The sequence below is a fragment of the Dreissena polymorpha genome, chromosome 6 (genome assembly GCF_020536995.1).
Source record: "Dreissena polymorpha isolate Duluth1 chromosome 6, UMN_Dpol_1.0, whole genome shotgun sequence".
NCBI classification, from domain to species: Eukaryota; Metazoa; Mollusca; class Bivalvia; order Myida; family Dreissenidae; genus Dreissena; species Dreissena polymorpha.
This window is the reverse complement of record NC_068360.1, coordinates 111,336,768-111,353,214: the sequence shown is the minus strand read 5'-3', so window position 1 is coordinate 111,353,214 and position 16,447 is coordinate 111,336,768. Positions and strand designations below refer to the sequence as shown.

The 16,447-nt window shown below is 35.9% G+C and overlaps 1 protein-coding gene across 1 annotated transcript; it reads right to left on the bottom strand.

The window, feature by feature from the left end:
* Positions 1 to 9,709: 9,709 nt before the first annotated feature.
* Positions 9,710 to 14,405, bottom strand: LOC127835994 (uncharacterized). The gene is made up of 4 exons (XM_052362412.1): positions 14,384 to 14,405; positions 10,974 to 12,239; positions 10,063 to 10,361; positions 9,710 to 9,925 (listed from the first exon to the last, which is right to left on the bottom strand). Exons 1-4 carry the CDS (start codon positions 14,403 to 14,405, stop codon positions 9,710 to 9,712), a joined length of 1,803 nt encoding a protein of 600 aa, XP_052218372.1.
* Positions 14,406 to 16,447: the final 2,042 nt, after the last annotated feature.

Sequence of the window (16,447 nt, the reverse complement as noted above, 5' to 3'; positions counted from 1 at the left end):
CAACCCTTTCTGCGAACTCCGGTGATGAACTGTATATAAACTCTGACTTTCACACACTGGCCGCGAATTGACCCGAAATCTTGCGGGTTGAAATGCAATGCAAGTAAGTACTAAATGTGAGAATATAGCCATTAGTATAAATGCTTTTGCGCTGGTAATTCTCTGAAAATAAAAGGTGAACGCACAAACTGTATTTATGTTGAAAATTGATTGTAAAACTGTTCCATCTATTGAGCCTTTTCATTAGAGATAAAATTGTTTCATGCAGTAAAACAGTGTTACAAAGACGCGGATATGTTTCCAATGTTCTGGTGTTATACTCAAATCAGCCAATGGAATAAATGAAGTGTATTCATTCGTACCTAGCCGCGGGAAATTTTATTTGAATATTATTGGACACTTACAAAGGTCAAGTCAGGGTGAAAAGCTGGCTTAATACAGCTTACGCCGAAAAATGCAATCTCTTAGAACTGTGCAGTCCGCACATGCTAATCAGAGTCGACACTCTCCGCCCAAACTGGAGTTCCGCTAAGAAGAGACTTCGTGTAAACCGAATATACAATACAAGCGGAAAGTGTCTTCAAGTCAACAATGACTACCACTATTATTTTAAGAGATTCGGTAAATTGGTATAAATAGGGATTATCACACCTTTAGTCGACAAGCGTGTGCACTAATTGAGTTGTTTAGCCATCGGATGAAAATGTATGGAGTTGATGTTATCAATTGGGAGATGTTTGCAAAGGGTTAATATTAATTACCCAGACTTGTTCTTTGTCATTAATGTATCTTATTTATATGCGACTACGCGCTGATTTTTTTTAAATGAAAGATTCAAATGTCCAATATATATATTATGTTTTAATGTATCTTATTTACAATATATGATAAATAAGACGGATTACAAAGTTAATCAGTGTATTGAGTGTATCCCTGTATTGAGATGATAATAGAGGGATCACCACAGCAAGTTGCAAATACACGGTGTATTCATTCGGGTCGGGTTAGATGTCATTTTTATCAGTGTTTAATTGTTTAATTTAGTTTGCATCTCTTCGCGGACGACTTGCTGAAGCATTTCGCGTTGCAATGATATGAGTTAAATCTTTTGCGCATATCTTTTATAGAACCGACATGTCCGTTTAATAGTAACCAAACATTAATTATATCGAAATATAAATGGTATTCATTTATTTGAAACAGTCAATAATATATTATACATTTAACAAGGAAGTTTAAAAAACAATAGCTTCAACATTTTTCACATTTTGACAAACGGACGACTTGTTGAAGCATTTCGCGCTGCAATGATGCGAGTTGAATCTTTCGCGTATAGCTTTTATAGAACCGACATGTCCGTTTATTAATTATTAAGAAGTTAATAATTTGTCATAAAACAATTAATGAAGATCCCATTACGTATGGAAAACTTATTGCGCACACAATTATAGGAAAAAAACGTAAACCGCGCATATATGATTATCATACCTACATGTATTTAAACATGGTTGTACGAAACAATGATTAATTTTACAATAATTCTTTATCATGCAATTTTTACAAGAATCAAATGTTCATTTATTTAATACTTTAATAAAAATTTACCAACATTTTTAAAATTTGTACATGAGTTACGGTTCTACATTAATTAATTAAATATTAAATTGTTTAGCATGAACAAATTAAAAAAATATTTATTTAAGTATTCCATACTACAGCCTTATCTCTAGAGAACCCCTATCAGTAATAGCCTTATCTACTCCTCGATAATCAGTGCCCTCATCAGCTCTGAATGACCGACAGATTATCGGTTTATTGTAATTTTAGTGGTGAGAATTAGGGTATTGTTACTGATTAGGAGACAGCTGTTTTCATTATCTTTCATAGCTCATTAAAGTATAAAATATAAGCTTATACAAAATTTATAACAATTAAATAGAAATTAGAATACAAATAATTAAAAAACGAAAAAACATGAACGCGGAAATAGAGCTCTACGTAGACTTTCCACTATTATAAATCAACACGCGAACCATTAAACGTATTTGAATTAATAATTGCAAATGACATATTTTCCGATATCGTTTCAAAATACTTGAATCGAGTGATAGAAGTATCACAAAAACAAACATGCATCTATCATTCAATTTAGTTTATTTGATTATTGCTTTGCTATTTTAATAATTGTTAGTTGTATATAAGACCTTTCACACCTATTGCAAACATTCATATAACCCGTGAAAAACACCGACCACAAGTGTAAAAGAGCCATTTAATGTGACAACTGTTTATTCAGATTATTAAAAAAGGACATAATTATTATTATTTTTACTTATAAACTTCTTATAAACTACTGATCATATTACATCCTTCATCTATTTCTATATATTTTTTCGAGGCATGCGAGTTGACTTCGAAAAGTGCGAGTTGACCAGAAATGCCGTGCGAGTTGACCAAAAAAGTGCGAGTTGACTACCGTGCGAGTTGACTTAGGTACGAGTTGACCGGCACCCATATATTATACATTTAACAAGGAAATTGCAAAAACAATAGCTTCAACATTTTTCACCCAAGTATCAGATGTCATCAAAACTATATGGGCCTTCGTCTCATTTATGATCCAATTAACGGGTAATGCCAAAGTGATACACAAGAGAGTTGTCATGACATGTCACGAGGACCCAGCTACCACCCCTGCAAATCTGACGATTGCATCAAATGCAACTATTAATTTTGCTTTAAGATGCAATATTAATAAAAGTCCTATTAAGATGACAGTACGAACAATAAACAAGTGGTGCCACTTAACAATAAAACATCAGTGCATTTTGGCTTTACACGGGTAACCCATTACACTGTCGACATCGGAACGGATTTATATTTTTAATTATACAGCCTGTTAATAATTTTTTGTTCGTATATATGGAGGAATGTGTAATGTTGATATTAGCCAGCTATACAAAGTAAGTTATTGTTTGTATTATTTCCATCATACTTATAAATTGTGGTTAATTTAAAGACGAACTTCTAAAGTATATCTCCAATTAAATTTAAAAATGACTCACCTTGCAGGAGGGCACGATTTCAAAAATCGACTCCTCTTCACACAGATCTACCGTTGTAAAACCGGAGTATGACAATGTTTTAATGTCCTCACTTTTGAGATACTGGTGCATATACTTCACCTGGCTGTGTCCGAAAATCAAAGCCATTCTTTTACACTCACTAGACGGCACACGAAAACACTATAGGAACTATACACACAAAAATAACACAAAATAACAAAACACTTCTTCCAAATATCGCAATAAACACACACAAAAAACTGTTTAAAAACACGAAAAAGCACTTCACACACAACACACACAAAACACGTATTCCAAATATCACACTAATCACTGACAGCACTGATATTACAAGTAATAACAATGATATGAAATGGATACAAAAAATCCGATAAAAATATACGACAAAGAATTACTCGCTAAAATATAACAATTTCTTTAACACTGTGTGTGAAATTTCATTCCTTAAGATGCAATTTAAATCACTTTAAAGTCATCTGAGCAAATAAACACCCGGCATAATTAAGGGTCTTTTGGGTTGAAATTCAAAGGGAAGTATTAATTGGCAGGTAATTGATGTACATCCTTATATTCACACTTAGAATATCTCGATAAAATAAAATTAGCCACAAACAACATCAATAAGTTTACCTTCTTTCTCTATATTGGCTGCATTTTTCTTCTGTTTCTATATTGACTGCGTTTTCCTTCTTTGTCTATATTGCCTGCGTTTTCCAACGATATCTTTATTGACTGCAACGATGCCTATATTGGCTGCGTTTTATGGCCGGATAACGCAGTCTGCAATTTGCAGCGATGTCCATATGGTCTGCGTTAAACCACAATTCGTTCAATCTATACATACATATACATACATTTTATATAATTATGTTAATACAATTTTTATTACTCATGTGTGCTCATAAAATCAAATTATGATGTCTTCATCTTGATACACAAAATAATAAAATGTGTATAAATTTACTGTCATTATAGCGATAAAAAACGATAAGTTTTAAAATTGTATGGACCTTTACCACTTTCATAAATAAAAATCTTATTGATACAGTAATTGTCCAACTTTTTTGCCTTCTTTCTCTATGTTTGCTGCGTTTTTCTTCTGTTTCTATATTGACTGCGTTTTCCTTCTTTGTCTATATTGCCTGCGTTTTCCAACGATATCTATATTGACTGCAACGATGTCTATATTGGCTGCGTTTTATGGCCCGATAACGCAGTCTGCAATTTGCAGCGATGTCCATATTGTCTGCGTTAAAAACCACAGTTCGTTCAATCTATACATACATATACATACATACATTTTATATAATTATGTTAATACAATTTTTATTACTCATGTGTGCTCATAAAATCAAATTATGTCTTCATCTTGATACACAAAATAATAAAATGTGTATAAATTAACTGCCATTATAGCGATAAAAAAGGATAAGTTTTAAAATTGTTTGGACCCATAAATAAAAACCTTATTGATACAGTCATTCTCGAACTTTTTTGCCGTCTATCTCTATTTTGGCTGCGTATTCCTTCTATTTCTATATTGGCTGCGTTTGCCAACGATTTCTATATTGCCTGCAACAATGTCCATACATTGGCTGCATAGCGCTGGCCCAAAATATCTTTGAGCCACCCAGATCTAGGGGGGTCAGGGGGCATGCCCCCCCCCCCCCGAAAATTGTTTGGATCCTAGAGTGTCTGTGGTGCATTTTGGGCCTATTGCCAACCAGTTTTCGTTTGTTTCATATGCATATATGCATATAGTTAGACTATAGCATTTCAAAGTAATTTCAAATTAAAAGTCCTCTCACTTCAAAATCTTACCTTTAGACTTGGCATGTTTCGTCACCGTTTTTTTTTCAGGATATTGCAACCTACAGTGAACGTGTTGGAATTCTGCACCTTAATGCATAGGTCACAGTACATTGATTTTGATTCATTCTCAAAGCGAAGCCAATTATTATCAACTTTCCATGACTCTTAGAATGCTCGAGTTTTTTTAGTTTATTTTTTGTTGTTGTTGTTTGTTCAGACTCATTTTCGTCCAAAGTACGCTTTAAGGTTAAAGAAGCCATGTTAGCGACTGTACGGACAAAGTGGTTACTTCCATTTATATTGTAGACGATATGAATTACTCTTCCAATGTGTTACAAATTCGTAACTTTAAATAAACTTTAATTGCAATTAAACCGCGCGTGTTTTTCACGTTTTCCTTTGATTAAAATACGCCGCTGTTATATAGTGTGTGAGTAAAACGATCAAATTAATTAATTATCACCTTTTCATTTCAATCGAAAATCAGCAGAAAGTTGTAACATCAACGACATAGAACATATTATTTAATTATCACTCTTTAATTTAGATCGATAGTCAGCTTGGAAATAATTTATTTATTGTCACGCTTATTTTCATTTTTAATCTTATAATACGACATTTGCGACCGGCCGCTATTTTGTTTGCAGATGACATTATTAACTGTGTATTCAAAGCTCCACCCATTTTTACGTTTCATTCAACAACGTCATTCATGTGTAAGCGAGCTCAGTTTTGATTGGCCAGCTACCATGTGCACTTAAATAACAATAAGGTCAAGCGATGTCTTGATACCGGTGCAGACTGGTTTTCGTTCACTGTTCAAATTGCGAATACTTTCATTGAAACAAAGAGAAAAATATAGAAAACCAGTTTCGGGTTGAAATGTCCGCTGTTTTTAATGAAATTTTACGAGTTTTTAGCATTTTCGCTAATAGGATTTTTCTTGAGCCAAATTCTCAATATTTTCGCAAATGGCTCAAGTGGCGAACGACAGCGCGAGCCCTGTTTATTTCATAAACAATTATGTTAAACAATCAAAACATATTATTATGTCTTCTTCTTGATACAGAAAAACTCAATGCGTTTATAATTAAACTGCCATTTTAGCGATTAAAACGATAATTTACATTTTATAATTGTTTGGACCTTTACCACTTTCATACATATACTGTTAATTAAAACCTTCGAATTATTGATACGGTAATTCTCTCGAATTTCACCCGTTTTGCCTTATAGTTTTATATCGTCTGAGTATTCCTTCTTTGTCTATATTGCCTGCGTTTTCCAACGATATCTATATTGACTGCAATAATGTCTATATTGGCTGCGTTTTATGGCCCGATAACGCAGCCTGCAATTTGCAGTCTGCGCTAAATGCCGCGTTTTATACTGACCCTGTTAGAAATACATGTGAACTATTCAAAATGAAAGTAAAACATAGTCATTGTGAAATTGAAGCAGATTGATGTGAATTTCTAGCAAAATATGCTCACTAAATAGTAATTATGTTCTATTTTACTATGAAAAAAACTATCCAAGGAATATGTACCAGCAAAAGAGCTTTATAACAAAGGAATACCAAAAATTACTTCTAGAATTCTCAGTTTTCAGCTGTGCACACCTGTGTCCAAGTAAGGATTTTTGAGCATTTTGAATGAAACTTTCTCTCTTAGTTCAATAAAAAGCTTGTACTTTATTGCCAAGTGTATTATTTTCTGAAAGATAAATGTCTTGGCTGTTGTAATTCAGTTTAATTGGTGTATTTATTGCGTTTGGAAGCAAATTTTTCGCTATTGTTTACACCATGGTTGTGTGCAGGAATTTTCACAGTTGTATCCCTTGTAGATATATGTGTATAATAGAATATTTTTACTTAACGGTCCCTATGGTTACAGTAACGAAAAACATGTATAAAGGGCTTTTGTTTAGTCAATAAATTGGTAATAAAACCAAAATAAACATTAAAATTAATATGATTATAGGTGCTACCTAATTTACGGGCAAAAGCTTTTTAAGTTTTTTTGATAACCATGTATTTTTAATAAATATATCTATCTATCTTTGGATACTGCCAACCGCTCTTTCGAGCATTATAGGCAGAGGTACATTATCGAGTCTGTTTCCTGGGAAGAACCAGTACTAGTTGTCTATGGAGGAGTTAATGAGAACGCACCCCGAGTGGGGTTCGAACCCACGAACTCCCGATCGCTAGGCGGACACCTCATCCACTACACCACCGCGATCTTATATGGACATGATTGTGTTCAAAAAATATAATTGTTGCAATAATTAATTAATGCATCTTAAAAAATCAATCTTAAAACGAGTTACATGTTCCTTAAAGATCTAGCATCTTATAATTTTTTTGTTTTCTAGCAACAGGAATTTAAAGCTGGTTCGGTGGCTGTGGTATAATGGATGGGGTGTCTGCTAACTGACTTAGTCACTGGGAGGTCTCTGTATTGATCCCTTAAGTGGGTGCATTCTTTAGATAACCCTAAACAGTGTTCGACACTAACTATATTGAGTTAGGAGTTCTTTGGACTCCCTTTTTCTGAAATTTTGGAGTCCGACCATACTTCAGGAAGTCCAAAAATTATGATATTTTTTATACCGAATTTTTCGGTTTATGACACATCTTAACCATAAATTGTTAAATCCTCTTTCTCGTTTGGTTTAAGATCGAAGTTCAACGTGACTGCTGTTCAATCTTTGTTTTCATTTGTTATCTCAGATTGCAAAATTATTTTTCACATGCCAGTGATATTTAAGCAAATTATTGTTATTTAAAAAAAAATCTATGATGCATTTATATATGCTTGCTTGTTGAGCCTCGAGATTTGTTGTAACAGCCCATTGCTTTATACATGTTCCCTATAATAGTAAACATAATATAACAAAGCCAACTAACCGCCACAAAGCCAATCAAATTATTGATTGATAGTGACATGGGATTATATACGGCGCACAACTGATTCACAGTCGTTCCCATCCTCAGTGCCTTGGGACCGTTAAAGGTGCATTGTGTAAACAATTACGGGTATTGTGATGATGTTTATAGTGATTAGAGACTGTTCAGCGAATGCTAGTTTTACACTCAGAACTATTTTAGTAAAAAAACGACCAAGGTTGGGTTGATTCCAAGTTCGGAGTTTTATTTATTGCTACTCGCAAGCACTGCAAAAAGGAACCAAAATACATAATTTCGGATTGTTTTGTTTTGTCAATGTGTTTAAGCAGAACGACGAGTGGCTTTTTTTTTCGGATGTTAAAAGATGCGGACATTCTGATCTCGCGATACGGGATTTTTCCATAATTCAAAGATGATTCCGTTGTTGTTAGTTATGAACCCAGACACACGATTTCAGAAAACTTATCAGAAGAAAAGAGGAAAATTATGTTAAGTTACCCATCAAATACATGTATCAAACCCCTGACTCTTGCGGTTTTAAAGAAAATTATTTTTGAAGTTATCGATATTTTCTATAGAAGTCTTTATAAATACGTTGAGACCCTGGATGTGGCAAGTTTTGACCCCAGGGGGCATGATTTGAACAACTGTAGCAGTTGACTATAATATGACTTTACATACAAAATAACAAGCCTCTGGGCCCTGCTGCTTCAGAAAAGATTTGCAAAGTGTTCACTAATGCATATTATATTAAGTAACCCATAGGGCTGGGTCAATTTTAACCCAAGAGGGATGATTTTGAAAAAGTTGTTACAGGACCAGTATATGATGTTAAACAAAAAAAATCCCTGCCCTAACGTTTTGAGAGAAAACATTTTTTAAATATTTAAGTCTTAAAATATGTCTTCATCATTTGGCGTGGCCGGTTTTCACCCGAGAGAGATTATTTTTTTTATGTCCCCCACTATAGTAGTGGGGGACATATTGTTTTTGCCCGGTCTGTTGGTCTGTCTGTCTGTCTGTCTGTCTGTCTGTCTGTTTGTGCCAACTTTAACATTTTTCAATAACTTTTGCTATATTGAAGATAGCAACTTCATATTTGGCATGCATGTGTATCTCATTAAGCTGCACATTTTGAGTGGTGTAAGGTCAAGGTCATCCTTCAAGGTCAGAGGTCAAATACATGTATATGTGGCCAAAATTGCTCATTTTATGAATACTTTTGCAATATTGAAGATAGCAACTCGATATTTGGCATGCATGTGTATCTCATGGAGCTGCACATTTTGAGTGGTGAAAGGTCAAGGTCATCCTTCAAGGTCAGAGGTCAAATATATGTGGCCCAAATCGCTTATTTTATGAATACTTTTGCGATATTGAAGATAGCAACTTGATATTTGGCATGCATGTGTATCTCATGGAGCTGCACAATTGAGTGGTGAAAGGTCAAGGTCGAGGTCATCCTTCAAGGTCAAATATATGGGTCAAAATTGCTCATGTTATGTCACTTCTGCAATATTGAAGCTAGCAATTTTATATTTGAAATGCATGCGTATCTCATGGAGCTGCACATTTTTAGTGGTGAAGGGTCAAGGTCAAACATCATATAGGGGGACATTGTGTTTCACAAACGCATCTTGTTTTAAATCCAATAAGTTTTAGACTGTCAAATAACACACAATACGTATTGAAAGCCATACCTGGAGCTTTCGTCTATATATCACTGACTCTATCAGAAGAATGATTTCTACTGTTGGGAAACGTTAACACCGCTAATTGTCTTCTTATTTATTATCAATGTATAATTATGTGGAACAGCATGAGTGAGATACAGTTCTGTACTGCTAAAACCACCAACATCATCAGCTGAGAACCGCCTATCAACAAGTGTTTCTGCCCTTTAATCACAGGACACTCTCCAGGCGGCGGGCCCGCAGTGTTGATCAGACACTACGTGTTGGTGGTAGGCTTTGAGCTCCTCTCTTCTCTCTTCATCCACAACCAACTGGATGCCCTTTCTGCTGCTAGACTCAGTTTGCCCACTGCTCTCTTCCTGTCTGCTCCTTTGATGCCCAAGGCACTGAACATTCTCCACAGCGACTGTGCTGGGAATCCTCTAGTGCCGATTTCAACAGGGTAGAGCCACACTCGCCATCCCTTCTCTCTGCACTGTTCTTGCAGGCATGTATACTTGGCCTTTTTCCCTTAGAAGGCCTCTTCACAACGAGATTCCCAAGGGACTGTCAGTTCAACCATGATCAGACACTTATCTTTAGTGGACCACAACACAATGTCAGGCCTTAATGTTGTCTGGATAATGTTCGGGAACACTAGCTTTTGCTTCAGGTCAACAGACATTTTCCACTGATCAGATTCATCTAATACAGAACTGGTAGGCTGCAGTTTTTTAGGCGCCTTTTGTCCTTCCTTCACGAACTGAATCATTTGGGGTTTCTGTCTGGGCCTCTTCTTGGTCCTCTCGCGCTCCAACTTGTCAGCGAGTTCCTGAAGAACACTGTCGTGTCTCCACCTGTAGCGTCCTTGGGTGAGGGCTGTGGTACACTATGACAATATGTTCCATGGTTCCTGTCTTGTCACACAATTGGCACTTGGGGTGGTCCTGTAGACCCCATCTGTGCAGGTTTGAGGGTGACGGTAGCAGGTCATAGACTGATCTGAGCAGGAACGCTATCCTCAGTGGTTCGTAGCTCCAATTATTAGCCCAGGTCAGTTTTCATTCTTTCGTTGTCCACTTCGTCCACGTACCTTGGGCACCCAGGTTTTTTTTGGCCCGATTTTATAGCCGAAATTCGGCTATGTTCCCAATCCCAAAAAGTATACTTTTTTCCCAAAATGTGGCAAAAAATTCCCAATTCCCCCCCCCCAAAAAAATTTTTTTTTTTTTTTTTTTTTTTTTAGAAAGAAGTCTCGTGTGTATTTTAGCTCAATTTTAATTAATTACGTCTAACAAAGTATTATATGATTTTTTTCTTTTAATTTGAATGATTATAAAGAGTTAAATCAAATTTAGTATTTCCCTAATTAGTGGACTTTTCGTGTGGAAAAAAAGGCTAATGAATTTATTTTCCCAATTTCATGAAAATGCCGATAAAATTCCCAATTCCAATGCCATGGGCTATATTCCCAAAAAGTGGAAAAAAAACCCCTGGTGCCACCCATAGCCACAGCTTTCGCTCCTCTGTCTTCTTCTTCTGCTGCTCTGACTTCATCTTGCACCATTCTCCTCCTTTCCATGTTTCCAGCAGAGCTCCATAATGTTATCTTGGAGCTGCCTAGCCCCTGTCTGCCTACAGCTGTGATGCCGACAATGTCTTTTTGCTGGAGTCTTTTCTCGGCCTGTTCGACTGCTTGGCTTGCTGACCACTTTCTCCCTGTCCTAGTTTCAATCCCAGCATTTCGGATTGCACTGTCCTGTGATTGCTTGAGCGTCACTACCAGTCGTGTCTTTGCAACTTTGAACTCCTCCACTAGTGATGATAGCGGGAGTTGTAGCTGGTTCGATCGCCCATACAATCCGATGCTGGTAAAGCTTGGTGGTATTCCCAGCCATCGGCGCAGGTGTCTGCTGATCTTTCTCTCCAAGCATTCGACAGAGGATGTAGGTATTTCATATAGCAAGAGGGGCCACATCAGTCTGGGGAGAAGTGCATTCTGGAAGAGCCATGCCTTGAATTTTCCTGGTAAAGCGGATTTGTCGATTTGTTTCAGCCCTTCCTGGAGCTGTGATCTGATGCGCTCTACGTTTGCTTTGTCACTAAGGCTCGAATCAAACCACTTGCCCAGGCACTTTATGGGACTGTCCATAATTGATGGTATGTCTTCTCCTTGGACTTGTAGGGTGAATCGTTTTGTGACTGATCCGCGCTTGATAACCAGACTTCTGGACTTCTTGGGTTTGAAATTCATTCTATCCCAGGTGGCTGCCTTCTCCAATACCTTCAGTACCCATCTTGGTTGTATGTGTGTCTGTGTTGTCACTGTCAGATCGTCCATGAAGCCTCTGTTTGTTGGCAGGTGTAACCCTGTAGATGTCTTAGGCCCGCGGGTTTCTTTGTTTGCAGGGTTGATTATGAGGTTCATGCCCATCACAAACAGGACAACTGAGATGGTACACCCGGTCACTATTCCCTTCTCCAGTCTCTGCCAAGCTGTCATCTTCTCGCCAACCATGAAGTGCAGTTTCATTCCACTGAAGTACGCATTGATCATCCCTTTGATGTGTTCATGGATATGGTAGTACTGGAAGGCTGATTCGATGAGCTTATGTGGAATAGATCCGTAGGCGTTTGCAAGGTCTAGCCATACTACAGTCAGGTCTGATTTGTTCACCTTTGCTTCTCTAATGAGCTGGCTGATGGCACTGGTATGTTCCACACACCCTGAGAAGCCTAGCACTCCACCCTTCTGAACTGTCGTATCAATGTACCCATTTGTGGTAAGGTAGGCATAACAACATACTTGTTTCGCAATTAAAATATTTAATAAATACAGGTATCTGGCAGAATTCTAATTTTCTTTCGCAAACTATTGTTGAATAGTTAAAATTTTGTTGTCACTAAAAAACTAGCCATTTTGTAGCAATTCTAAAATCACAGTCTAAACTGTGTACACTTAGCTCTATAGTCACCAGAGCTCCAGATAAGGGTTGTATTTTCGTAATTACGAATTATTTTCAAGTCCGTTACGTATTTATTTCAAAATCTTGTCGTACCATTAAGAATTACAAAATCAAGTTACGAATATTTTTTTTACATCGGTTCGTATTGATTTTTAACCAGGTTTTCCGAAGGAAAAATCTGGTTATAAGATTGGCGAATGCGGGCGGGCTGGCTGGCTGACGGGCGGGCGGAATAAGCTTGTCCGGGCCATTACTATGTCGTTCATTGTCAGATTTTAAAATCATTTGGCACATTTGTTCACCATCATTGGACGGTGTGTCGCGCGAAATAATTACGTCGATATCTCCAAGGTCAAGGTCACACTTTGAGTTCAAAGGTCAAAAGTGGCCATAAATGAGCTTGTCCTGGCCATAACTATGTCATTCATTGTGAGATTTTAAAATCATTTGGCACATTTGTTCACCATCATGGGACGGTGTGTCGCACGAAAGAATCACGTCAATATCTCCAATGTCAAGGTTGCCACGACTAAAAATAGATTTTTAAAAAAAACAAACTTACAAAGGGGGTTAATTTTGTTTGTTCATTTCAAAAGTTCAGTTTGAGTTTTCTCCCTTTATCAGATTTTTTTTCACAATGAAAACCTGGTTTTGTGACAATTTTGTTCCTTGTTATTGAGTTATTTTCGTGTATTAAAGATCTTTGCGGTGCTTATATAGAATGGTTATCGGGTTTGTTTAACAAAACGCATTTTTTCCAATAAGAGCGGCGTATACAGTCTATCTGTCAAAAAACAATGGCGGCGCCCAGAGTGCGTCCTAAAAAACTGCAAAGCGTCCAAAAACACGCTTTTAACATATTGTACGCAAAGTAAGCCGAAGTTAAATGTTTAGAAAGACATTTTATAGAAAAGATTTATACGATGTTGTATGTTCAGTTGCCGACACAGTCGGAAAAGCTAAACAAAAACGCGACACTACGGGTCCAAACTTAAACACAAAAAAACATTGAACGAGTGGAAGGGACAAGTCCCGTGGCTAATCGTTGAAAAGATTGAAGGGGAGACCCATTTTAATTGTAAAATATGTAAAAATTCATCTAAGGCATGCAATCTAAGCACAGTTTGGGCATATGAAGGTATTTGAAAAATAAAAGTGTATAATACTGAAAAGACACTGTTGAACTTGTATAAATAAAGTTGCTGGTATGTTTATTTTGATTTTTTTGCATGAAAATAACCATTATTATTTATTTTTAGGTAATTTAGAAAAAATAAGAATTACTTTCCAAAACTTAGTAGTAACGTTAAGAATAAAATTTCATAGTTAAGATTTTTTTTTTAAATCTAGTAGTAATTTAAGAATTTCAAAAACCTTATCTGGAGCTCTGATAGTCACAATTTGAATGCAAATATTAGAATGCATCATATTATATCATCCATATTTTTTTATTTAAACATTCAAATAACACATAACACAGTACATATATAAAAAGGTATGTGGTATTGTGTGGAGATACAAAACACTTCACATAATTTATTTGCACATAAAATAATAGTTACAAATTAAATAAGTAATACTAAAACACTGTCATCAACCTACAGTACACGAATATTTACGTATATGAAATTACAAAGTGGTGTTATTTTATTACCTTTTACAAAATAAACAGCTTGATGCTCATGGCGGAATCGTCATTGATGTCGAAAAATATGAAAAAGAGAAATATTATGTGCTCTGATTGGTCACATCAATCGAAATGACGAATATTATTTGTTAATATATTAGTGGGTATAATGCACTTACGAGTTATTTCTCCTGCATGATATACAACTTACCAGATTTACTGTGTCTCTTTTCTAACTCAAATCATTTAAATCATCATTATTTTGGATAAATACATTGTTGGCATGACATCCAGTCAGCTAGCCTCACTTATGAAGCACCTCTGGTTCATAGATCAGGAATTCTCTAACATTTAATGAATTAACGCAGACATTAAAATGAGCTTCGTGTCTGACAGATTGCCAAACTTCTTTAAATGTTACTTAAATTAAATTTTAATCCTAATACTTTGTGGGAATCCACAATTTAATAGACCAATATTTTATAACATATCCCTATCATACATTTTTGATGTTTTCGTGAAAGTGATGTTATTTAGCTCACCTGACCACAACGTGCTAATGGTGAGCTTTTGGGATCACGTTTTGTCCGTCGTTAACATTTTGCCTTGTTACCACTCATGACACTTAGATGATTTTTCCCAATTATATCTAAGTCTACTTCAAAACTAGGTCATGTGAGGTAAAAACACTAGGTCACTAGGTAAAATGAATAAAAAAGTTTACTCTCTTGAAGTCACATTTATTGACTAATCTTCATGAAACTTTGCCGGAACATTTGTAGAAATACTATATCATCTGAGTTTGAAAATGATCAGTTCACAAACATGGTCGCCAGAGGGCGGTGCAGATATCGTTAAACGGCTATGGTTAAACCTTGTAAACACTCTATCAGTCTTATTTTTATTCCAACCTTAATGAAACTTGGTCAGAACATGTGTTTTAATGATATTTCGGCTGAGTTCTAAAATGGTCACGGTTTGTTTAAAAGCATGGCTGCCATGGGTGGGGACGTTTTGCTAATAATGTTACAGTAAAACATTGTTAATCCTCTAGAAGTCATAATTACATTCCAATCTTCATCAAACGTGGTCCTTACATTTTTCTATTTTATAGCTCGGTTGTGTTTGGAAATGGTTCTGGTCCGTTGAAATAAATATGGCCACCAAGTAGCGGGGAAGTATTCCTAATATAGATATTGTAACACCTTTTTTAAACTCTATGAGTCACATGCATAGTCATATCTTCATTAAACTTGGTCAGAATATTTGTTCTTATGGAAGCTTATTTGGGTTCCTGTCCATTGAGAATCATAGCCACCAGGAGCGGGCAGTTTTCCGTTTATAGCTATAGACCGTTCCAGAATTTAGTCATACCCAATTATCTCCCCCGAATCTCTCCGCGTCCGCCATTACACTATTGCCTTACAACCGGTAACATATATAAGAGATCACCGATTTTCAAACGGATGAATTTCTTTCTTTCTGTAAAACGTTTTTGTTTGTCAGGCAAATTCTATGAAATAAAGTGTTTTCGCTAGGGGAGATGTTAAGCTAGTGTTATAACAAAAAAATGTTTGAAAAACGTGCATTTGTGTAGGTATTTGTCTAGGAAAATAAAAAAGTTGACACATTAAAAAACATTTAATTAAAGGGGCCTTTTCACAGTTTTGGCATGTTTTGAAATAAGTCATTAAATGCTTTATATTGATAAATGTAAACATTGGATCTTAAAAGCTCAAGTAAAAAAATCAAGAATACAATTGAAAACATGAGAAAAATGTAGCCGCAGCTGGATTCGAACCAGTGACCCCCGGAGTCCTGGAGTAACCTGGAGTAAAATCGCATTAGCCCGCTCGGCTATTCTGCCAAGCATACTTGGTTAAAGTATTTTATGCTTTATATCAGCAATCTTCGTAGTTTCACATAATTTAACGACAACAACAGAACTCGCCAAATTATTCAATCGTTTCGCGTTGCAACGCTTTATAACTTTTAGGGTTTAAAATCGTCATAAGATGCATTTATTGGCTATATTAGACCATGGTTAATGTCCAGTAATACTGTTTCCTCACAAATATCATAACTAAAATGAAAACTTGCGAATCTGAAACAACTTTTTTCAATTTTGTCAATTTACCAAACCGTGGAAAGATCCCTTTAAATTAAATGCAATATTTATCATCTGATTATTTGCAACAATCTTAAAATCGTTTAAGCCTTTGCATTCCAGTGTTTAATTGCCCATATGTTCTGCATAAACCGATTATCTCGTTTTGATCAGATATTATCTAGACTTAACTAACAACATGGTGTCATAAACCACACTGGGTGGCAGATGACAGTCTGGTCATTAAACACAATTTATGATTCCA

Excerpts from the sequence above, each read along its gene's own strand:
- LOC127835994 (XM_052362412.1), bottom strand. The coding sequence starts at position 14,405 with ATGAACCAGAGGTGCTTCATAA. Across the intron at positions 10,362-10,973 it reads GGCTATGGGTGGCACCAGGG|CCCTCACCCAAGGACGCTAC; the intron begins GTTTTTTTTCCA and ends AGTGTACCACAG. Across the intron at positions 9,926-10,062 it reads AAGATAAGTGTCTGATCATG|AGGATTCCCAGCACAGTCGC; the intron begins GTTGAACTGACA and ends AATCGGCACTAG.